The 20,675-nt window shown below is 40.2% G+C and overlaps 1 protein-coding gene and 1 long non-coding RNA gene across 4 annotated transcripts; one reads left to right on the top strand and one right to left on the bottom strand.

Moving 5' to 3' along the window:
* Window positions 1-552: 552 nt before the first annotated feature.
* Window positions 553-5,694, bottom strand: LOC129350353 (uncharacterized). Of its 2 annotated transcripts, XR_008603717.1 has the most exons (3): window positions 5,574-5,694; window positions 3,718-3,876; window positions 553-2,222 (listed from the first exon to the last, which is right to left on the bottom strand). It is a non-coding gene; the product is annotated as an uncharacterized LOC129350353 (long non-coding RNA). The 2 variants fall into 2 exon arrangements; XR_008603716.1 differs by lacking the exon at window positions 5,574-5,694 and having other exon boundaries at window positions 3,718-4,392.
* An 810-nt stretch (window positions 5,695-6,504) lies between these two features.
* On the top strand, window positions 6,505-20,229 carry LOC111581109 (sodium/potassium/calcium exchanger 3-like). Of its 2 annotated transcripts, none has more exons than XM_035956741.2 (17): window positions 6,505-7,073; window positions 7,357-7,455; window positions 9,447-9,523; window positions 9,608-9,682; window positions 10,306-10,390; window positions 11,377-11,480; window positions 11,627-11,701; window positions 12,335-12,360; window positions 12,456-12,509; window positions 12,619-12,755; window positions 13,054-13,223; window positions 15,061-15,328; window positions 16,819-16,985; window positions 17,074-17,188; window positions 18,172-18,284; window positions 19,029-19,094; window positions 19,357-20,229. In XM_035956741.2, exons 1-17 carry the CDS (start codon window positions 6,965-6,967, stop codon window positions 19,465-19,467), a joined length of 1,851 nt encoding a protein of 616 aa, XP_035812634.2. In that variant the 5' UTR covers window positions 6,505-6,964; the 3' UTR covers window positions 19,468-20,229. The 2 variants fall into 2 exon arrangements, with proteins under 2 accessions (XP_035812634.2, XP_023144897.2); XM_023289129.3 differs by having other exon boundaries at window positions 6,506-7,073; window positions 13,054-13,142.
* Window positions 20,230-20,675: the final 446 nt, after the last annotated feature.

Below are 20,675 nucleotides of genomic sequence, written 5' to 3'. Positions count from 1 at the left end.
GAAGAGCAGGTCTTTAACCACCATCCATAAAATCCATGGAGTCGCTCCAGAGAAATGAAGGAAGGTCAACTTTTATCAACCTCCATCCAGATGTTCAACTTGATATCTTTACTTTGACATTTTTAGCACCACAAACCTTTAGTATCACACCATATTATGATTAGGATTTTAATGGAATCCACCTGCAGATTTTGTTTTTGTTGACAAACTTTATTCTTGTCGTCGTGGGACTGCAGTATTTAATACTGTTCCTTCTATTTGACCTCATGTTTATTAGTTTTAGTGGAGAAATTTTGAATTGTCAATTAGTCCCTTAAAAACCAAATAATAAATTGGATTAGTCAAGAGCTTTAAATTTCTTATAAAAATAAAGTCTTGAGACAATTTGACCTGTAATTGGCGTTATATAAATAAAATTGAATTAAAACTGTATGTATCTTGTAATGTTGGAGTAATTCAGCCATATATGTTGGAAAACACATTTTCTTTGTCCATTAATGTGTCATTTTCTCCAGTAATTAATTTCTTGTTTTGGTTTATAAAATGTCAAGCCCAAATATATTCAGTTTACTGTCATAAAAACCAAAAAGATTTACATTCATGATGCAGGAATCAGACAGTTTTTCACTTTTTATCTTAGTTTAGTCAGAAAGATAGTTGATAATGTGTGAATTGTTGCAGCTTGTGAGCTGTAGAAGGTTTTAATCTTTGGGGCCGAGTGTCAAAAAACATTTAGAAACCAACATCAACAAAACACTCAACAAAGATTTGAACATCATTAAAGGGAAATCCAACTTTTGCATGACAATGTCTAATTAAAGGACATTAATTTCCAATGTAAATGTGTGATATTCATCCTCTGGAGCTTTCTCTTCACATCGTCTTCCACCTGGACTGGTTTGGTCGGGAGCATGTGCAACAAACATTTGAAAAACTGCACTTTAACATCAATGAATGACACTGAAGTTTAATCTCTACATAAATGAGACTCAGTCTGGATGTGCTGCTCTGTCATTAACTCCTAAGTTTAGGGAAAGTTCAAACAAAAGAGTTCAGATAAGACTTGAGAATGAGCTTATTTTGAACAAACATCTCAGACTTTCTGAGCTTCAGCACCTCTAGCAAGATATTTTAACAACAAGCAACTCAAGAGATCCAGAAGTTGGAGAGAGTTAGCTTTAGCTGAGCCAAAGAACATGTGGGACGCTAACCTAGCAAACATTTCAGACTTTTCTCTGTGAATTCTGAGAAATAATTTCCTATTTAATGACAGAGCTACACATCTTAACTCAGTCTCATTAAAACAGACTCTAATTCAGTGTCATCCATCCATATTAAAGTGCAGTTACCCAAAATGTTTGTTGCATGAGCTCCAACAAAACCTGTCCAGGTAGAAGGCCACTTTGACAAACAGGAAGTGGAAGATTCCAAGCAGATTTATAGAAGGGGGAACCGGACTGTACTAAGTGTGGTCGAGTATAAAGGGGTGTTTTGTGGGTTTTTAAGGCTGATAATGATTATTAGTGAGACATTTGGAGTAGATATTCATTTGCAGTAAATGAAAGTATTTAAAATCTTGGAGTTAAACTTAGAAGAACACAAACTCTAACAGAAAACTTTGTTGATACGTTTTTGTTTTGTTTACAGATGTTAAGTTAAAGGAGTTTTATTCGTGACGCATAACCAATCAAATCACTCCAGAAGACAGAGCAACCACAGGTAGATAAAGGTTCAGAGCCAAAGTAGCACCATTTTTAAATGTATTTATTACTGTAAATCAGTAAAAAATAAAATACTGATAATCAGTAAATCAGTCAGCCCACAATTACTACAATTCTACAATGTATGTCTCTTTCCTTTGACTTGTTATTTGTACAATATACGATGTATATGATGGTGTTTTTATACCAAAGGCTATACTATGATGTTTTCTAAGAGACATACTCTGTTTTTTCTGGCACTGCACTCCTCCTCTGTTGTTTTCTGGATTGTACTCAGCTGCATGCCTTCGTCCACCCGGCCTCCGTTGACTCGTCCCGCCTGCCGTCTCTGGAGCTGAAGCTGGATTGGAACAGACCAAAGTACAGTCCAATCACGATGCCAGCTGCCTCTCAAAAGGCTCTTTCATCTGGTGGAACTTCTTCTGAGGGGAAGCTGAGCCCGGCAGAACTTTGGAGATGTGTTCCAGTGGTTGGTGGATGTGTGGGGAGATAGAGAGGGACCTTTGACTTGTTCAGAAAGGAAAACAGAGAACCCATTGGTAGTTTTAGTTTAGGGTGCTACTGCAGTGTGTTTTTGGGTTTGTGGGAATATATACTCATTAATATTTGATAATGATGGATGCTTACTGCTAAATTGCTTATAATAGTTAATCAGAAAGATGTATTTGCTAAACAGACAGAGTGACACTGATTCATTTCTAAAGATAGAGTGCCCTTGACATTTTTTCAAACAGCAGTAGAAAAGTAGCTTTTGTTGCTGTGCAGAGTATCCTTGTTTTACAGGAAAACAGAAGAAGAACCAAGGCCACGGGAGCGAGTCAGCAGCACATCAGAGAAGGGAGGAACCGGAACTCACCCAGCGGCCTGCACAACAACGCTAACTCTGTTAGATTATAAAATACTAGGTCAGGGAGAAATAGCCAGTCTGATTCTGCTCGAACTGACTGAACACTTGTTGTCTGTTAGGGAAAGGCATTCGGACCCAGAGCTCTGTATTGCACATTCAATCTTGGTGTAATAAAGACTCTTTTTAACCTGAATTGAATTCTCTTGACTACTCCATTAAAAGAACCGGAGGAAACAGCCTGACACATTGTTTTATTCTTTTATGATTAATTTCAGAATAGGCTGATTTCCAACAGGCTTGAAGAGGTGAACAGGAAGAGTTTTTTTTTCGTATTGATTATCTTTTACTTTGTTCCTGGTTGGAATGCCCATCAATGTCAACATGAAGTTCACTTTTAGTTCTGTTTATTTATTTTTATTTTACTAACACCCATTTGTTTTTAACCCCTCACATGTTGTGTTGTTGTAAACTTACTCTTTCAAATAAATACTCGTCTAACCCTCTGGAAACCAGCGTTTGGACTGTTTTTGTGTTGCTCCTCACCTACTGACAGCTGTGGACTAAAGGCTATACTATGACGCTTTTAGAGCGACATGCTATACTATGATGTTTGTTGGGTGACACGCTATACTATGGGCTTTTTTAATTGACATATTACTGACCTTTTTTTTGTTTTAGTTTCTTTTGTTGTTTTTTAGCAACATATAAGAATTCGAACAGTTTTAAAACTTACTATACTTTTACTTGTGCAGTGAAATATTATTCTATGGCATTTTTTAGACGACATATTATACTCTGATGTTTTCTTGAATAACATACTATTTTGACAATATACTGCACTATGACATTTTTTGAACCACATATCATACATGACAATTTTAGGCAACATCCTATCATTTTGCGCTTTTTGAACCACATAATAATCTATGGGGGTTTTTTGCCGACATGCTGTACTATGAACTACAGGCCATACTATGTTATTCTTGAGTAAAGCATACTATACTTTGACGTTTTCTGAACTACATCCCATACTATGGCGTTATACACAGAGTGCTTTGGTTACATGTTGATTTATAATCTAGATTTTTTTCTGTTTTGTTTTTTGACAGGATTACCACAGACCTGACTGTGAACACCGTCGACACCCACCTGAGGGAGACGCTGCCTAAGATCTCAAGGCTGCTTGGTTGTGGTCTTTCTGGCACGTACTCTTCCAAGATGAGCCGGGAAGTTTAACACTGATGGAATGACACCAGGTCTAAGCCGACAAACTTCCAATTCCTCCTCAACCCATAGTCTCTGGGAAACCTACATGGAGTAAGAAAAGTAGACAGAGAAGTAATTAAGTCTGTACACAACATATTAAAAAGAAATCATGCTAATAAATTAAGTACAAAGAACCGAATTCGCCAATATACTGGAGACCAGAGCTATTTAATTTGACAGTATAACCTTGGTTAGTAACATTTCAATTATTTGAGAGCAGTCCTAAAGAACTGCCTGTAATCCCAATCATAAAATGGGTTTGGAGGAAGAACATAGATGGTAATCTGGATATACATGAGTTAGGCTTTATAACTACTATTGGTAGTATTGGTGGTAGTAATAGCAATGTGACTACTACTAGTAGTAGTGGTGGTACACTAACTACTGCTGCTGATACTGGCACTGCTACTACAAATTGTAATATTATTACAAATGCTGATACTACTTCTATGACTCTAACAGCTATTTTATACTACTACTGCTTGTACTTTTAGTATTACTACTACTGCTTGTACAACTATTCTACAGCTACTATTAATCGTCTGGTATTTGGTTGTCAAGCTGCTAGCTCGCCTTAGCGCAGTGGTTCTCAAATTTTTTCTTTCGGGCCCCCCTCTGGAGGACAAAAAACTTCAGTGCCCCCCCAATAACTTTGTGCGTATATGTATACACACACACACACACACACACACACACACACACACACACACACACATATATATATATATATATAAATGAAAACATGAATATGCAGGGCTGTGTTATTTTATCTGATTCCATTTTGTTGTTTTTCACAGTAAAGATCAGGGGTGTCATTTTAGTCCAGGGGCCACATAAACCCAATCTGATCTCCAGTGGGCCCCACCAGTAAAATCACAGCACAATAACCTATAAATAACCACAGCTCCAACTTTCCCCCTTTGTTTTAGTTAAAAAAAAGTACATTCTCAAAATGTTCACATTTAATGAACTATCTTTTTACAAAATATTATGCACCTGAAATTTCTTAAGGAAAACAAGTTCAATTTCAACAGTAGCTTATTATGCCTCAGTTCATCATTTACACATGCATTGTAACTGCCAGATAACAGACAAAACAAAAACACAAAACATTCAGTCACAGGTATCTGGAACTGAACAATCTAGTATTTTACTTCATGATCAGAACAACTTGTCAAGTTCTAGAAATTATTTTAAATTTCCAGTTTTACAAATTTACAATTTACAGTTAATGTTGTTGTAATTTTTATCATTTGTAAAGTCGTCCCACGGGCCGAAATGGACCGTCTGGTGGGCCGGTTTTGGCCCACAGGCCGTATGTTTGACATTGCTGGTAAAAATAATCGGAGGAAATGAGCCGAGTACGTGACGTGATCAAGTACGCTGGTGTTCCGACTGCACATTAACGATGCGTTCTCCCTCTCTGTACTTCGGAATCTGAACGCCAGTGCATATACCATAGATATATATAGAAGATCATTATTATTAATATTTTTTTTACATCTATGGCATATACAGTCTATGGAGTCAGCACAATTTCAATATAGTTGTACGCCGCGAAAAACAGGCCGACGTTAAAACAATAGTTCAGCTAATTAGTTCCCTCCCCAGGGGGGCGCGCCCCACTATTTGAGAAACACTGCCTTAGCGTTTTGCTAGTGGCTAACTAGTTAGCTCTCATAGACTGGAAGCTCTCAACAAGATTTCATAATGAAAAAAGAGCCAAAAACTATTCTTACCTATGAAAAGTCATTCCAAGTTTCCTTGTCTCAATCGTACGACGCAGTGTGTAACTGTATGCAGCACAGTGAGCCGGCATACTTCTTGTTTCCGTTTTCACGCTGTTGACATCAACGGAATGCACTGAAACTTTGCCCCCACTAGCTTAGCCTCGCTGTAGCACGCAGCTCAAAGGGGCGTGTCCTATCTACTCATTCATATCTATGAGAACAACGATGGCTGCACATAAGGACGTCTGACGTTGATTAGCTGCGTAAATACCATTACATATAGTCTATGGTAAATACTATGTGAATCGCATCATTGGCTGCAGCAGCCAGTCACCTGTCACTCATTGACTCACACTGAAAAATAGCACAGAATGAATTGTTACGTGTTTATTTTATTTTCAATTTAGGTTGAATGGTTTTTTTTGTGCGCAGCGCAGATTTTCTGTGCTCGGAGACCGTGTCAGCAGTGCGCAATTGCGCACGCGTGCAATTTAGAGGGACCAGTGCTAGTGACTAAGTTGGATTTCAGCAGCTTCACTTCAGGGTCCCGGTACTGACTTACATTTGAATAAAGCAGAGGTAGTCTTAATGTTATTGGTGAAAGGCAATATGTTTAGAAACTTTATAAATGCAATAATTTATATCAGCAAACGTATTATTTGACAGGACTTGGAAATATGTGACCAAGTTCTATCGTTCTTTTCTGTCTTCTAAATCTGCATCTAGCTTTACTGAGAATTGGAGATATAGTGTGTGAAATAGCTTTTTGGTTTTGTTTGAATTGACCCACTTTTATTAAATCAATATATCACACGCCAATATATGCATTTTTTGAATTTGTAAAGCTACTATTTCACATTTCCCCCACTGATTAGGTCCTAGTGGCCTCATGTGACTTAAATTACACTTAAAGATGCTGAGTCCTTCATTTATCAGATCTTTGACTCCGGTCGCCCCACCCAGCTGAAGACGCTCTCGCTGAGTTCAGGAAAACACCCGCTCCTGGACGGGGGAATCACAAACAGGGGATCAGATTTTGGGCAGCAGGGCTGTGAGGACGGTCTGAATCGAGGGGATATTTTCGTATAAAGGCGGAGGCTGGTGATTCATTTTCTGTACGAGCTGCAGCTGTCTGGATGCTGGACCGCCGCTGCCGACTGATGTCTGGATGCTGAGATGCTGATGACAGACCGAGCCGCCGGAACATCCTCCCGTTTTGTGAATGGAGCTCCGAGCCAGAGCGGCTGAAACACGATAAATCAGAATAAAAGAGCAACAGGCCAAATTCGTTTAGCCTGAAAGCTGAGATCCGGACCAACGGTGACAGCAGCAGCAGCAGCAGCAGCAGCAGCGGCGACATGTTCTGAACGGAGAACCGACGAGCGGCTGCGGCTGGCGGCATGAAGGCTCCGAGGAGACCGAGGCAGACGCGGCTCCTCCCCCGGTTCTGCGTCTGTGGAGTCGGTCTGCTCGCAGCCGCCTGGATCTTTCAGTTCCATGACAATACAGGTGCTTCCAAAGGAAAAACATAGACACCCTATAAATAAATGAAACTGATTTTATTCTTTCTAAATTCATTATTTGTATTGTCTATAACCATACAAACTGCATCCCTGAGACTAAATGTTAGATTACTGCCTTAATGAGTGTTTTAGCAAGGCACAAGTCAACAGAAATACCATGAAGTTAATTACAGGTTATGTTAAATATAATCTGTTTTGCTAATACAGTATTATAATAACTTGTGTATTTTATCAGAAGTGTTTGCTTTAAATGTTAATCCCCCTTTTAGGCTTCCATGGTCCAGCTGTGGATTCCAGCGTCTCCTTGTCCAAGAGAAAGCTCATGCAACAAACAGAAAACAAGCAGAATGACAGTATATCTAAATCAGGTAAGACATTTTCCCATGTGTTTATATTTGTGTTGTGCTGTATGTGTGTGCTTTTTTGCTGTCTTTTCCTTACGTAAATAGAAAGTGCATTCACCTTGTGTGTGTGTGTGTGTTGAGTGAGAGGAGTGATTTAGATATTTATGAAGTAATTAGTACATAGTCACAGAGATGATCTTGGTGACACCTTTCTCTCTCTCTCTGTGTCATCTCTATTAATCTGTTTAATTCAAGTCTATCTCCTCTGTGCATCGATCTGCCTCCCAGGTCCACCTCATCTCTTATTTCTTCAAACTCTGCACATATATAGATGTTTAAACACAGTTAGGCCTTTGAGCCAGTTGCTAGGTAACTGAATGCTAGATTTGTGGTTGGATGTCGTGTGCCTTCGGAGCTGTTCAAAGTGCCTGCCCTGTTCTAATGGCCTGCTGATTAGTAGCCTCTCATCAGCAGCTGTCGCGTCACTTGCATGCTTGGATCTCTTTGGCTGGTTAAAAGACTGAAAGAGAAACAGTGACAACATCTTATTGTCTAACGTTGAGATGAAGAGATTTTTGTGGCCAGTTACAGAGAATATATTGCATAGTTACTGCCGCAGGGAAGAGAGATACAGATTAACTTAAATATCTCAAAGACGTTTTCTTCAAAATACTATGTTGCTGTTTTCAAGAGCATCGCCTTCCTCCTGAAGATAAAAATATCCTATTTGATCAGGGTGTCCAAACAAAAGCATGTGACAGGTTGTCATCATGTCAAACCTTCTCTATGTCTTCATCTCTACACATGGTTTGTGTTTGCCTGTAACTGCACAATGTTGCCTCTGTGCCGGGCCACTGGCTTTGGTCACACTTTTTTCCGTTAGCTGTTTTTAACCTTCACCGTTAGTGGATAAATCCTGACTCACAGCCAAATCAGAAAACTTTGTGGGGGAAATCACTTAGGAGGCAGGTTTCCAGATTGTAGTTCTGCCTGTCTCATAAAAAGCTTTTTTTTATGGTGCAGTGGGTCGTGGCATTTAGTTGAGCTTGTGGGCAAGACGATGCAGTCAACAAAACAACTCCTTACAGCCGGAAAGAGAATCATTGTGATGCACTGTTGAACTTAAATGTCTCTGAACGTTAAGTTTATTGTAAATGCTCACTTTGGGAGGAACTGGAGAGGAAAATTGATGTAAATACCTGGATGTGGTTGTCACGAGGGATAGCGTGAAGTTACAAGAGGAGTGATTTCTGAGTAAATGGATGAAAAACTCAGTTGTAATGCAGTTGTACTGCTAGCCACATGACTGGGGCACTGCTTTAACCTCGAGCTGTCTGGCCGTTGTTGCCAGGGGATACAGCTGGATACACATCCAATAAAGTCATATTTACAGATTCCTCACTTGCACGGAGAAGTGACGGAAGGTTCAAAGTAAAGCTGCACATAACAATTTTTGTCATTTTTGATTAATCTGGTGGTTATTTTTTGTCATTTATGCATTGAAAAGACTTCACAAATTCCATAAAGCCAAAGTTGTTTTTGATATTATTTTCTGACCATCAGTCTCAAATACCCAAAGATTTTCAGTGCAGATGTTCAGTTCAAGAGTACCATACAATGTGGTTTAAGATGCTTTTTAAATGGTGCTTGCTGGTTTGACATCTCTGACACTTCATGAAAGGTTGCTCCAAAAGTTAAGAAGCAATAGCAGCAAAAATACAATCAGAGATCTTTACTTTTTAACATTTACCTTGGGTTAACCCTAAAATGAGCACCAAGGCTTCTTGCAGAGGGAAAAGGACACAACACCTCCGTGGTCGAGACAGATGAGCAACAAATCTTCAGATCTCAGAAGCCCAAATAAGCCCTTGCTAGGCTACTTTTCATAGAAAATGATCTGAAAGGCTAATTGATTTTACAGTAATTACCAACTGGTTCTGTGATCTCAACTGTTGCTCAGGAATTTCCCTCATTTCACGCATCATTAGGTCACAATCTGTCCATCTCTCCCTCAGCTATCAGTGAGTTTCCTGAAGACATCTTTACTCTGGATCAGAGGAGACAGGGAGCAGTACTCCTTCATGTTCTCTGTGTGAGTATCGGCTCGCATCAAGCTTCATTAGATTCTCGGAAACATAAACCAAGTTTCCAATAATATGTGTCCTGCATTTCACAGGCTATCTACATGTTTCATGCACTGGCCATCGTGTGTGATGTTTACTTTGTGCCATCACTGGAAAAAATATCAGAGGTATGAACAAATATAGTCTGATTGAACAAATCTTACTGGGCTGAAAGTAAAATAATGCAAGACGTTAAGTATTACTGTTATTCTTTTCTTCTTCAGCTGTTGAGTGGTAATTATATCAAAGCATCTGTGTATTTTCTATACCGCCAAACATTAAAGGCATTACTTAATGTATTTTTACTGCTGTTTCCAATTCCTTTGAAAAGGCAGAAATCAACAGTGTTTGTCTTTCTGCAACTTCTTTCTGATGTCCCCTATCTATGACTGTTTTAAAAAAGAAAGTTTAACAATTTCCCAGAACAACTGAGCATTACGCAAACATATGCAAAGTGTAAATTCATCATCATTTTTCATTTCGAATTTATACAAATTTGACATACCAGTGATTACTTATCGTTTCTGATATTATATTACATGAGACCATAGTGTCCATGTTTACTGGATTAAAGGATCTTTACTCAGTGTAACAGTGTGGCTCATTTGCGTATTTTCTGAACAACAGTAGAGGTCTATGGCTGCACAGACAATATTCATCAATGGGATCAGTCCATTGACAATAAGTAAAAGGCAGAATATTGTCGATCATATCCTTTAACCAGTTTAACGTCCTCTCCTCTGTCCACTAGAACCTTCAGCTCAGTCAGGATGTTGCCGGGGCAACCTTCATGGCAGCTGGGAGCTCTGCCCCCGAGCTCTTTACCTCTTTGATTGGTTAGTATGACGCTCATCCAATCAATCACTCACTCAAACAGGTTAGCCTGATGATTGCTGCATGCAATCATATCATCCAATCATATGTGCTGAGAAAAGTCAAGTTTCTGTAAGCAGCCGCACTGATTGGTCAATCTCAAGCATTAAGTAAACGTTAGCAAAGATGCCAAGATGAGCACATTTCATTTTGCTTGATGGTTTGCCATCTCACCAGTAAATTACTTATTACTGTGTCCCAGTTTTCTCAAATGTTTTGTTTTTTTTAACTCTCACAAAGCCGATGGGGTTTCAGTAAAGCTGGATTTAGATGATCAAATACATTTTTGAAAAGAAAAGAATCAGTGAGATAACATTTTGCAAGGTGAATGTAAGGCAGATTAAAGCTTGTTGTTCGCAGGATGCTGTCTTTTGAAACTGTGGACACAAGAAAAAAACATACATGTTTTGGAAATATACTCAAGCAATATGTAGAACTTTAAAATGGTTATTATCAAAAAAGGTCACAAGGGCTGATATGCCGTGCCTGGGAGACTTATTTTGTATTGCTGCTTATGATGGATGATATTGCATATAGTTTATTAAAATGACCTAGAAACAGGAAAACTACAGTGATTTGTCAAAATGAAAACTTTGTTTCTGAATCCTTATGGCTTAAGGACATTTCTTCATATATCACCTCTAAAATAATCATTTCTATTCTCAAAAGGAAAAAGTCTGCCTTTGATAAGTATTGGAGTGGCTTGAGGCAATATGTAGTAAATATTACACAACCAGCAGCAAAACATAAAAGACGTCAGCCCAGTCCCTGTGGGGATGAACCAAAAATGCAATGTTTCTGTTCAGAGAAGAGAGAAACTGTGTCTAACCTTGTACATTTAATATGTATGGGAGGAAAATGTAATCCATTATTTTTTGAACACACACATTATCGCTGTCTTAACTTTTGCTGATGATTCATGGCTTCCTCTTTCTTGCTCTGGCTTTAGGAGTGTTTATCACAAAGGGAGATGTTGGTGTGGGAACTATAGTGGGATCAGCTGTCTTTAACATCCTGGTCATCATCGGTATCTGTGGGATTTTCTCTGGACAGGTACATTCACTCTGAGTCCAGACATGGACATCACGTCCCAGCATTCTATTGCAGATTGATTTCTTTTGACCGCTTGTTTCTGCCAAACAAAAACACCACTTTTTGGCCCATGTAGCCATCGCAATGTGCCCCTTCTCTCTCTGCAGCCCATCTCTCTGAGCTGGTGGCCACTGTTCCGTGATGCTGTCTTCTACATCCTGTCCATAGTGGTGCTTATTCTGGTGAGAAATCCCTCCAGTAAAATTAGTTTACCTTTAAGAGGAGGCTATTTTCACTGTTTGGATGAATAGATATAGCTCAAAAAACAAACCAACTCAGTTTTATCAGTGGCTCGTATGATGCCAGTGTTTGATGCTTACTGACCATTAGCTGGACCAATTACACACACAAGCAAGCAAGACACAAGCTCCAGGTTCTGGATTATTCAGTGCTATTCAGAGATGAAGGAACAGATCTGAGCACAAGAAGTGGCAGTGTTGTTTCAATGGCAGTAACTTTTAATCAAAAATGTAATTCACAAGGTTGGTGCAAGGAACTAAACTAGGAATAGCATAAATTAGGTGGAGTTTTTCTCTTGAACACCCGCACTGACAAGCCTACAAAGTACAGTATACAGCATATGACGACCAGCAGAGCAAAAGTACTTCGTTCAGAGAGCAATATTACTTGACCAATACTGGAGTTTTGAGGCCATTATTCATCTGTTTGGTTTTTAAACATCATCTTTTGCACGTCTGTGAATAATGGTAGATCTGTGATAATATTACTAGCCAGTATATTAGCTAGTATTAACAAGTATTTGAAAAGTACATTTTGGAGTTGTGATTATAAGCTTATACATACTTTATTTGCAGGTGATCTATGATGAAAAAGTCATGTGGTAAGACTAATAAAACTTTATTACAACTGTCGTTTGAAAATCAGATCAGTTCTCATAAAAATAACTGACTGTTAATACGACCAATGTGGTTTCAGGTGGGAGACCATCATCCTGATCTCTATGTATGGAATCTATATAATCATCATGAAGTGAGTCGCTTTCTCTTCCTCTTACATTGCCCTCAATCAGGTATCAAGCCCCATACACTCTATCCCCACTGAAGACACAAAATCTTAGTGTGTGTTGTGTTTTCTGTAGGTTCAACAGATCTCTGTGTTCCCTGGTAGAGAAACACTGCAGCAGGGCAGGTCAGCCTTGTCTGAGCAGTCTGCGACGGACAACTGCAGTCGGAAACATTGGAGACTGTGACAATGACATGGTGCCGCTGAAGCCAGGTGAAAGAACTCGTGTTTGTGCATGTGTACATCCAAAGCATCAGTCTCTGAGCAGCGTTCAACAGACCCAGTGACACAGTTTAGGCTGCCATTCAAAGCCACTCCTGTTCCCTTGTGGATTTCCAACAGGCTTAAATAGAACTAGATCACTTTGATGGACAAGAGTTTTTTTCTTCCACTTTCCGTCACTCTGTCCTTTTTATCTCTTTTTTTTCTGTTTTCAGTCCTGTTAACCTGTCCTCTTCTTTCTACTGTTCTCTCCCACTGATCTTCATCCGTCTCTTCCCTCTGCCTCCAGACTCGTGCGCGGTGGCCGGTCAGGACTCAGGGGTGGTGATGGTAGATGAGCTACTGAACGTACACCCCCACCAACTCACCTTCTCAGAGGCAAGCCTCCGCCGTCTCATCACCACGCATTTTCCCCCCTTCACCCGCCTGCACATGGCAGGACGCATGGTCATCAACGAGGTACACTGCACGTGCCCACACCCTTCACATAACATCAAGTGGCCCTGGTTTTTTCGGCTATGTTGGTGGGTATTTAAATGTGGAAACACGGCATTTTAAACATCAGAATTAATTAATGTCAACGTGCTGCTAAGTTCTGATAAACTAGATATATTGAAACAGTAGTTAAAATACTGTTTCAGCACAGTTAAATGGTGGTTCAGTGCATGCCAGTTGTCCCCGAATCCAACCAATATTAAGCAGATGGACACAGATTAGGCATCATATCAGAAGTCTACATTAAATACAGTTTCTTTGTCAATGGTAAAAAAAAAATCCAGAGTTTCATTTTGATTAAATTAGTTTATTACTGTTACGGGGAGAAGCAGGAGAACCCAAGTGCAGGCACACAGAAAACTGGCAGACAGGTGAATTTACGGAAAAGGATTTATTCAACCAAATAACTAAACTAATACAGAAAAGGGAAAAACAAACCAGGAGATAAATTAAGCCGAATCTAACACTAAAAGAAACAATACTACTAAATCTACAAAAACCACAAAACCAAACAGGAATAAACTGAACCAAACAACACAGCAATGTACTTACAACAAACCAGGGGAAAACAGAACTAAGGGCTAGGCAGGCTCAGGGAATCAGAAGCTAGTGGGGAAACAAAACTGGCGGACTGAAGACTGGGGAGTATCCAAGAACAAACAGAAGTTGAACAGAGTCCACGAGAGGGAAATCCAGGATGGGGGAATCTGTTTAGTCCAAGGGCTGAAGCTGACAGGGGGTAGAAGGCTTGGTGGGGAGAAACAGAATCCAGGAATGCAGCAGAAGCCATGAAGGGATAAGAATCTATGATCCAGCGGGGAGTGAATGAAAGGACAGAGCTTAAATAGGTGGAGGTGAGGTGGAGAACAGGTGAATGGTGTGAACTAATTACTGCAGCTGAAACTCATTGTAGCAATCAGCAAAACAGTGCAGGCAGGTGAAGCAGGGAGAGCAGGAGGGAGAGAGACAGGGAGAGAGACAGGAGGGAGAGATGACAGACAGAGGGAGCCAGAGAGAGACAGGTCAAAACAAACAGATGAGGAACAATGGGAGAAAGAAGGAAAAAGAGAAAAGGAGGAAGAAGGGCAGAGGCTGGAGCAGGATCAGAACAATTTCATTCAGTCATGACTGGCCCTCAGTTGTCAGTGCCACTGCAAATCCTGGTCATATGTCTACACTTCACAAAAAATAGGTTTCCAGTGAGTTTCACATATCCAGTTAAACAGATTTTTAATATGCAAAACATAGAGTAGCATCTGCTTGAGACCAGCACTCAGCAGTTGAGCTGAATTGGTATTAGAAGAGAAAAAAAATGTACTGGTGCATCTGTTGTAGATGGAAACTAAAAGAAGCGGAGATATGTACTGGCATATCAAGCAGCAACCTGTTTGCCATTGTTATACAGACACCCTCTAATAAGGTCACCAACACAACACACACACACACTGCCTAATGCATAATATTATCCCAGACACAAAAGCACTCAATCTCCAAATGTGCTTCCTCCCTCTCTCAGCTCTCCTGCATGTGTGCTTGCCATTTCCAATGCCAAATTAAAGTGCACCTGCCAATGCTGTCCCTGCTTTGTTTCATGCCCCTAATCAATGCTTTCCAAACCCTTTCTGCTGAATGTGAGGACCTGCCTGGCTGCCTAGTCACTACTCATGCCAGCTCTCATATTGTTAGCCGATAAAGTTATTTCCATAAGCCCGCAGCAGTGTTTCTCATGTCATTTTGTTTTCCTCTGTTATCATTTCCCACTCTTTTCTGACTTCACATGGCTTCCCTCCATCACCCACAGAGGCAGAGGCTGATTCGTGCTCGGGTCGGCCCGGAGGACGGGGGAGCCTCGGGGGAGGAAGGTTTGGGTGCTAGCGGGCCTTGGGGGAGGGAGAACGGGACGGTGGCCGAGGGGGACAGACAGATGCTGGAAGGAGAGAGGGAGAGGGGTAAAGAGATAGGAGGAGAGACGGGTGGGGGAGCACAGCCTAAAGAAGAAGAGGAGGAAGAGGAAGAGCAGGAGGAAGGAGAGGAGGAGAACACTCTCTTTAAACCTTTTGTCCTGCCAGGTGAGTGATGAATGAAAGCTCACACGCATTCAGACTGGGGGTTTATTTAATTCACATTGGTATGCTAAGAAGGAAATTACTTGATTGATGAAGGTAACTGTTTATTTGACTAACATCACACTGAATCTCATTTAAATGCTCATTTTTGTTGCTTTATTTCTCAAAAACAAGTAGAAGCTGCACCACAGAACCTTTCAAACGCTGACATGCCACCCACCAGCCAGCTGCATGAACAGATACCTTGTTCAAGTAGAGTAAGCTTAAGATTTGCTGTGGACACTGAATCATAATGAGACAGGTGCAGGTGGTGCATTTATGTATATCTACATGTGTGTGTCACATTGTAGCTTATTTGTACAGGTATTCAGACTGTCACAGTGTTTAACAATCATCCTTCTGCCCTTCCAGTATAACTTTGTGGTGTGGCTCTTTAGAGCAACAGTTGGTTAAGACAGGAATGTTAGTAATATTAGTGATGGGTGTGATCTCTGCTTGAACTATCATTTGTTTTAATGTTTTTTGCTAGAACTTCCAAGAAGGACAGCCAAGTATAGCACCATCTATGACTCCAGCAACAATCAAACTCAGGAACTAATATATATTTTACACATTCTTTTATGCATTTTCTTTTCATCTGAAGAACCATGATGTTGAATTGTTGTGATGAATGACTGTGCCGTGACAGTTTCTTTATTGGCCGAAGATGCTAAGTTTAGTTCCACATTCCGTCAGTCAAAATGCAAAAGAAGTTTCCAGTAAGTTTATTTGGAGAATTACTTGTTGTAGAAATTGTAGAGACAGAAAAGATATTCAAGAGTGACAGATTAGGTGGCACGAGAAAGTATTTTCTCTCAAAAGGTAAATGGGTCCGAGAAACTGAAATGCAAAGAGACAAAGATTAGGAGAGGATCAAAGAGATGTTCAGCATAAACAACAGTTATTTCCAAAAGAAATGGTCAGAAGTACAAAAAATTTGTTGGTTTTAGCTGACAGCTCTTTTGATCTTTTACTACCACAGCAAAGAGGATTTTAGTCATATTTTGTATTTACTCAATAGACTTTGCAAACTTCAGATTATGACTAAAGCTGCATTTATGCACCTCAACATGTCTGTTAATCTTCTGTAGCCAATCAACTGCTATTTTCCGTTAAAAAGGCAGAACCTGGAAACTCTGCAGCTTAAACCTTAATCTTCTGTAAAGGCCATTTTTTTTGTCTTTGGTGCTTCTGTATCAACCAGAACTGCATCCTGCGTTTCCTTAATGTTTCACAGCATGATAGATGGTCGTACGGCTGATGGAGTTAATTAAACACAAGGACTCACAGACACATCCAGGCCATGCGACGTGAATAATTTAAAAGTTTGGATGAATCTGTAATGATGCCTGCAGGAAAACTGCCATGTACATGTGTGTGTGTGTGTGTGTGTGTGTGTGTGCGTGTGCTTGTGTCTGTGTGTGCATGTATGTGTGTTTTCATGGTTTCCTCAGACGGCTGGTGTATGCGTCTGAAGTGGCTGCTCTCCTGGCCTGTGAGCGTCCTTCTTTACTGCACCATCCCCGACTGTAGCCTTCCACGATGGGAGCGCTGGTACCTGCTCACCTTTCTGTCCTCCACACTCTGGATCGCTCTCTTCTCCTACCTCATGGTCTGGATGGTATGAGACGAGCAGAGGCAGCAGCAACAGCTGACATGCACTCACACACATTAAAACCCACATAAAGAAGCTCTTTTCTTTTGCTAAGGTGACCATAATCAGCTACACCCTTGGAATCCCAGAAGTCATCATGGGCATCACTTTTCTGGCAGCTGGCACCAGTGTCCCTGATTGTATGGCTAGTCTCATCGTCGCCCGACAAGGTGTGTGTGTCTTTAATGTGTCTCAGATGATTAAGCTGCTTTATACAACTAAATCAGAATATTCCACGTGAAGGTTCATTTTTGACCTTCGGAAATACTATTCTGACAAAACGATCTTAAAAATACAGTCAGTAAATATTTAATGTTGCAAGTTCAGTTGCTGTAGGCTGGTCTGGTTGCTGTTGTGGAGGTCCTCAATGTCATTCAGGTGCCTTTCCTGTAAATCTTTGGTCCCGCGGACAGATTGCAACTCCTGAGCTGAACTGCAGCCGGTGGCAGTGGTCTCTGTGCTGCTCTTGAGGGCATCTGTTGCAAACTGTCCGATTACTCCAATGAGAATCTGTAACAGGTGAACAACTGGCTCATGTGCTGCTACGCCAGGCTTGACTATTGCTGTCAGCTGCAGTTCAAGATGAGGAGTTAGAATCTGTCTGTAGGTTGAAGGACTCAGTGGAGAAGCAGCTGAGTGACACTGAGGAACACCCACAACACCACATCTGTCCAATTAAAAAAAATAAACTGAATATAGCACCTTTAAGTTAAGATCCACTAATCAGCTTTGTGTAGCTAATTAGCTCTCGAAAAATAGACCCTGAGGGCAGACTGTTGTGTCAGGCTAATTTGGAATGCCATTTATTGCAAATCACCTTTCTGTCAAAAAGCAGAAAGAGAGACTTAGGTGAAACAAAAACATTTACATTTATTAGTATTAGGTGACAATGTCTCTGGCAAAATCATTCCATAACATGCAGTGTTTCTCATCTTTGAACACTTTTAAAAGCAGTTCTGATTCAGTGATGCCAGAAAACATCAAGCTATCTCATTATTGCATCTTAAATTTTGTGTTTAAGGGCAGGATGAACCTTTAGTAATGTGATATCACAGTAGGTGTATGTGTAATGAAATATAATGACGTGCAGATGTGCTAAAATTCAAGCTGTTCTGCTGTTTAATTTTGTGTTTACGTGTTTGTCAAACTCCAGGGATGGGCGACATGGCCGTGTCCAACTCCATTGGCAGTAACATTTTTGATGTGCTGCTGGGCCTGGGCTTCCCCTGGGCACTGAGGACTCTCATAGTCAGCTATGGATCAGTGGTAACACCAGCTGTGCTCTCTGCTTTGTATCTTACACGGTGGTGTAACGTCTCCCCTTTAAGATTGTAATATAAATCTGAGAGGTATCTAGTGGCCTTGCAGTTAAGACACGACCCATATACTTCTGAGATAGTTTTGTCAAATGTTGCTTCCAAGGTGTTTGGAGTACTTACAAGATCCTGAACCTGTGTATTTATGGCATCATGTCCAAACAAAGTACCATCAAAGCCAAACTTTAATGGTCTGTAAATGTAATGTTGATACAATGATGTTATTGTGTTGCTTTTAGATGCACAAGGCAGCTGTTTTCAGTGAAGAATTTCTCACTGTATATTACTTTGCACAAATGGTAGACAGGCACAATTATCAGCAAGTTAAAAAAAAAAACAGAGCTAAGAAACAAATATTGAACTTTCCGTTGATGAGGTGGCCAGAAACAAGACTCCAGTTGTATAATGTTGCTACCTAAGTGTTGGGAAACTTGGTAAGGCTGATTTTTCGCATCTGTTTGGTAAGAATTTAACTACATAAAAGACCATGATGCCAATGCTGCATCCACAATTTGTTTTTGCTGCCTCAGAGTGGACAAAAAAACCTAATTATTGCAGCTTTAAAGTTTGTTCTATAACAGAAATCTTAAATCTGAATATCTTTTAGTGCCAAAGTGTGGACATGAATTAATATTTAATGTAGTTCAGTTTCCAAATTTTTCAAAGCAATGTGTTTTGTTTTGTGTGTTTTTAGGTGACAATTAACAGCAAAGGCCTGGTGTACTCAGTGATTCTGCTGTTGGCCTCAGTCACGCTCACTGTGAGTACATTTCCAGCCTGCTGGCTACTGCCGTTAAAAATCACAGATTTAATTCAGAGATTGTGTCACAGTAAACAAACTCAGATCTGCTGTCTGTTTTTCTTCGCCTCCTATTTTGATCCTATCTTTATTCATGCCGTGGCCTGAGAGCCCCTGATTCTGTTTTTCAGACACTGGGAAAATTGTTTTTGTTGCTATTGTCAGATCAGCGCAACAGGAAATGAAGTTTGTCTTGTATTAAATTGTGGCTGTCCCTCCTCAGGTCCTGTGTGTCCACCTGAACCGCTGGAGGTTGGACCGCAGGCTGGGACTCTGTCTCCTGCTGCTCTACGCCGTCTTCCTTCTCTGCTCTGTCAGCTTCGAGAGGCTGTAGAGGACACACACACACACACACACACACACACACACACACACACACACACACACACACACACACACACACTCCTCACGCACAGACAAGTGGGCCGACTTGTTCTCAACCTTCCCAGCTGCCATTATTAATCAAATGTACGGAGAGATGAATTTTAATTTCATTTCACAGTAGCTGTACATGTTTGAGCAGCGTTCCCTTGATACCGGCTGCCTGAAAGCGACATTGTTTACCTTTGATAAATGAGTATTTTACACAGTTTTGTACCGAAGCACCTCCAGCCCAGCTTTTGTGAAATGAAACCCAACCGATAATGCACTATGTCTCACAGCAAATTTGTAAAGTATTGAATTTGTATTCTGAAACCAAGAATATTGCGTAACGGACCCCAGAGTGTGTTAGTTTACTTATTATTACTTTATAACTGCCACAAGTAACCTCAACGACCAGATGATTACACATGTGAGTTTATATAGTTGCTTCTCAGTTTGTGCATTTATGTAAAGTTTGACGTCATCACACCTTTGTGTCTGCAGCTGTAAATGGTGTAGCATGGCTGATTATCACGCTCCAGATACTTGCACTAAGCCACTGTTGTCTTGGCCTTGTACATACCGTAGGCCCCCCTCTTTCCTAAAAGCTTCTCAGCAAAGTTGTTTAAAGGTGACTATATGCTACAAAGTGTATTTGTGTTTCTGTTTTGGAGAGAGAGTCCTTGAGTAAAGTCCTTGAGTTTTGAGTGCAATAAAACGCTTTGTTCTGTGAGGTCTCTGTTCTGTGACTGAAATATCATGACCCCACTCATGATCTCTGTGAAATTTCCTTTATTTGCCTTCAAAGTTAACAAAAGCGATGAGAATTGGAGCGACACGGCATGATCATAAACAGAAATCTTAATTTCAACGTTTTCCAAACAAGGATTTAGAAGGATGCATTAAAACTTAATGGTTTATTGACGGACCTCCAAAAAGGAAGCATTTATCCTATAAAATTTGTTGTAATTTACTTCTTAGCTGACTATATAAACCTCCAGTATTTCATTTTAACCCTCCTGTTGTCCTTATTTACGGTCACCAAAAAATATTGTTTCCTTGTCTGAAAAAAATCCAAAAATTAAGCAAAAAAATTCCCCAAATTTCTGAAAATTTGCAAAACCTTCAGGAAGAAAATTCCAATAATTCTTTAAAAGTTTACCTTAAAAGTTTTATTTA

Source organism: Amphiprion ocellaris, chromosome 13, assembly GCF_022539595.1.
Source record: "Amphiprion ocellaris isolate individual 3 ecotype Okinawa chromosome 13, ASM2253959v1, whole genome shotgun sequence".
Lineage (NCBI taxonomy): Eukaryota > Metazoa > Chordata > Actinopteri > Pomacentridae > Amphiprion > Amphiprion ocellaris.
This window is presented reverse-complemented; position numbering and strand designations above follow the sequence as displayed.

Excerpts from the sequence above, each read along its gene's own strand:
- LOC111581109 (XM_035956741.2), top strand. The coding sequence starts at position 6,965 with ATGAAGGCTCCGAGGAGACCGAGGCAGACGCGGCTCCTCCCCCGGTTC. Across the intron at positions 10,391-11,376 it reads GCTCTTTACCTCTTTGATTG|GAGTGTTTATCACAAAGGGA; the intron begins GTTAGTATGACG and ends CTCTGGCTTTAG. Across the intron at positions 15,329-16,818 it reads TAAACCTTTTGTCCTGCCAG|ACGGCTGGTGTATGCGTCTG; the intron begins GTGAGTGATGAA and ends TGGTTTCCTCAG.